Here is a 1,495-nt window from a genome sequence, read left to right on the forward strand (position 1 = left end):
TTGGCGCAGTGGAAGCGCGGTATGTTTCTCTATGATACGCATCAGTTGGCCAATTATACTAACAGACGTAGCCGGGCTCATAACCCGGAGGTCGCACGATCGAAACGTGCAATTGCTAGGTTTCTTTTTTTGCATTTTTTATAAATTCTACAAGTCAGTAGGTAGCCTAAACTTTGTGAAGATATCCTATATTTATAGGAATTTACCTAAATCTTTTTATCATTTAAGATAAAGGTCATCAGTTTTCTTCCCTTCTCTAAACTAGAGCTCGTCTCCAAGCATAAACTTCACACCCGCTCTCGTAATATTCTTTACAACTTCAAGTTCCTCCTCAGTTCTCGGTGCATAAATCATCACATTGCCCAGATACAGAACTGTACCACTCAGCGGGTGACGTTGACCCCAGCCTCTCTCTAAAACAAGCTTTGCATCCTTTGGGGCCAGATTGATATGCATTGAACCATCGCTGCCATGCATATGCCCAATCTCTCCTCTTGTACGCTTTGCGATAGGATGGGAAGGCTCCTCAGAAGCCACAAAGAGGGCTGGGCCTCGTCGCTCTGCAACAGAGGTTGCGATCTTGAGCTTTGACGTAGACGATGATGCTAGAGATGACAGGAATGATTGGTAGGCCTAACTCTGTTAGTTAATGGAATGGCAATCTGTTCTAGCAATACACATACCTCGATAAGAGATTGCTTCGCCATATCTGTCAACTGTCGACTCGGTGCCGTCCACGACCCTATCATCGGCCTTGGTGCTTCACGGACAGGAACATCTTTCTCGCTCAAAAAAGCGACATGCCCATTAGGACCTGCCTTCTCGCACGCCTTCTCATCATAACATCTCGTATGAAAAGGTTCCTTCTTCAGTGGCTTTAGAAGGATTTGACCGATCCATCCGATGAGGTTGTGAGGTGGACCTCCAGGCCCGAGAGCAAGATATCCACGATAGTCTTCAGCTGCGATACGGAAGACCGGGATCCCTATAATTACCCCGGCTACCGCTGCTATAGCCAGGCGTTGACTGTGCGGGGTGAGGTTGGAAAAAGAGTGGAAGATGGAGTTGAGCTGCGACGTCATATTGTGAGCAATGGAAGGCTGTGATCAAGGAACGGAGGAAGACGATTTATCGCATTTCTTATACTGTACCTCATGAGATCACAACCAACATACTCAATATGCAGTATTAGCTAATAAAGAAGGTTTTTGATGTTGTGCCAACCCCGAAGTCCGACACGTAATATACCGTGAAATAAGCCGCATTGTTCGCTTTATTGATCCTACCAACAAAGTCATACGACTTTGTCTTATGCGAGGCGATTTCACCCGCAATAGTTGCACATCCTCAATCACCTGCTTAGATATGACGTTATCTCTTCGTAATTGGGATGTCCCTTTTTCGGTTTATTTTCGTGACCAGATACAATATCGGGGTTTGCTGTAGTCTTCGTTCTAATCCCGCTGTGTAACAACTGCGTCGATTCTTTCGTCGT

The 1,495-nt window shown here is 45.7% G+C and overlaps 1 protein-coding gene across 1 annotated transcript; it reads right to left on the reverse strand.

Annotated features, from left to right (window-relative positions):
* Nucleotides 1-261: 261 nt before the first annotated feature.
* FTJAE_8910 (uncharacterized protein) lies at nucleotides 262-1,082 on the reverse strand (the record flags this gene model as incomplete). The annotated part of the gene is made up of 2 exons (XM_037355777.1): nucleotides 262-633; nucleotides 684-1,082. The coding sequence occupies 2 exons, from the start codon at nucleotides 1,080-1,082 to the stop codon at nucleotides 262-264; spliced, it is 771 nt and encodes a 256-aa protein (XP_037203962.1).
* Between the last annotated feature and the right edge of the window lie 413 nt (nucleotides 1,083-1,495).

Source organism: Fusarium tjaetaba, assembly GCF_013396195.1.
Source record: "Fusarium tjaetaba strain NRRL 66243 chromosome Unknown NRRL66243_c0000198, whole genome shotgun sequence".
NCBI classification, from domain to species: domain Eukaryota; kingdom Fungi; phylum Ascomycota; class Sordariomycetes; order Hypocreales; family Nectriaceae; genus Fusarium; species Fusarium tjaetaba.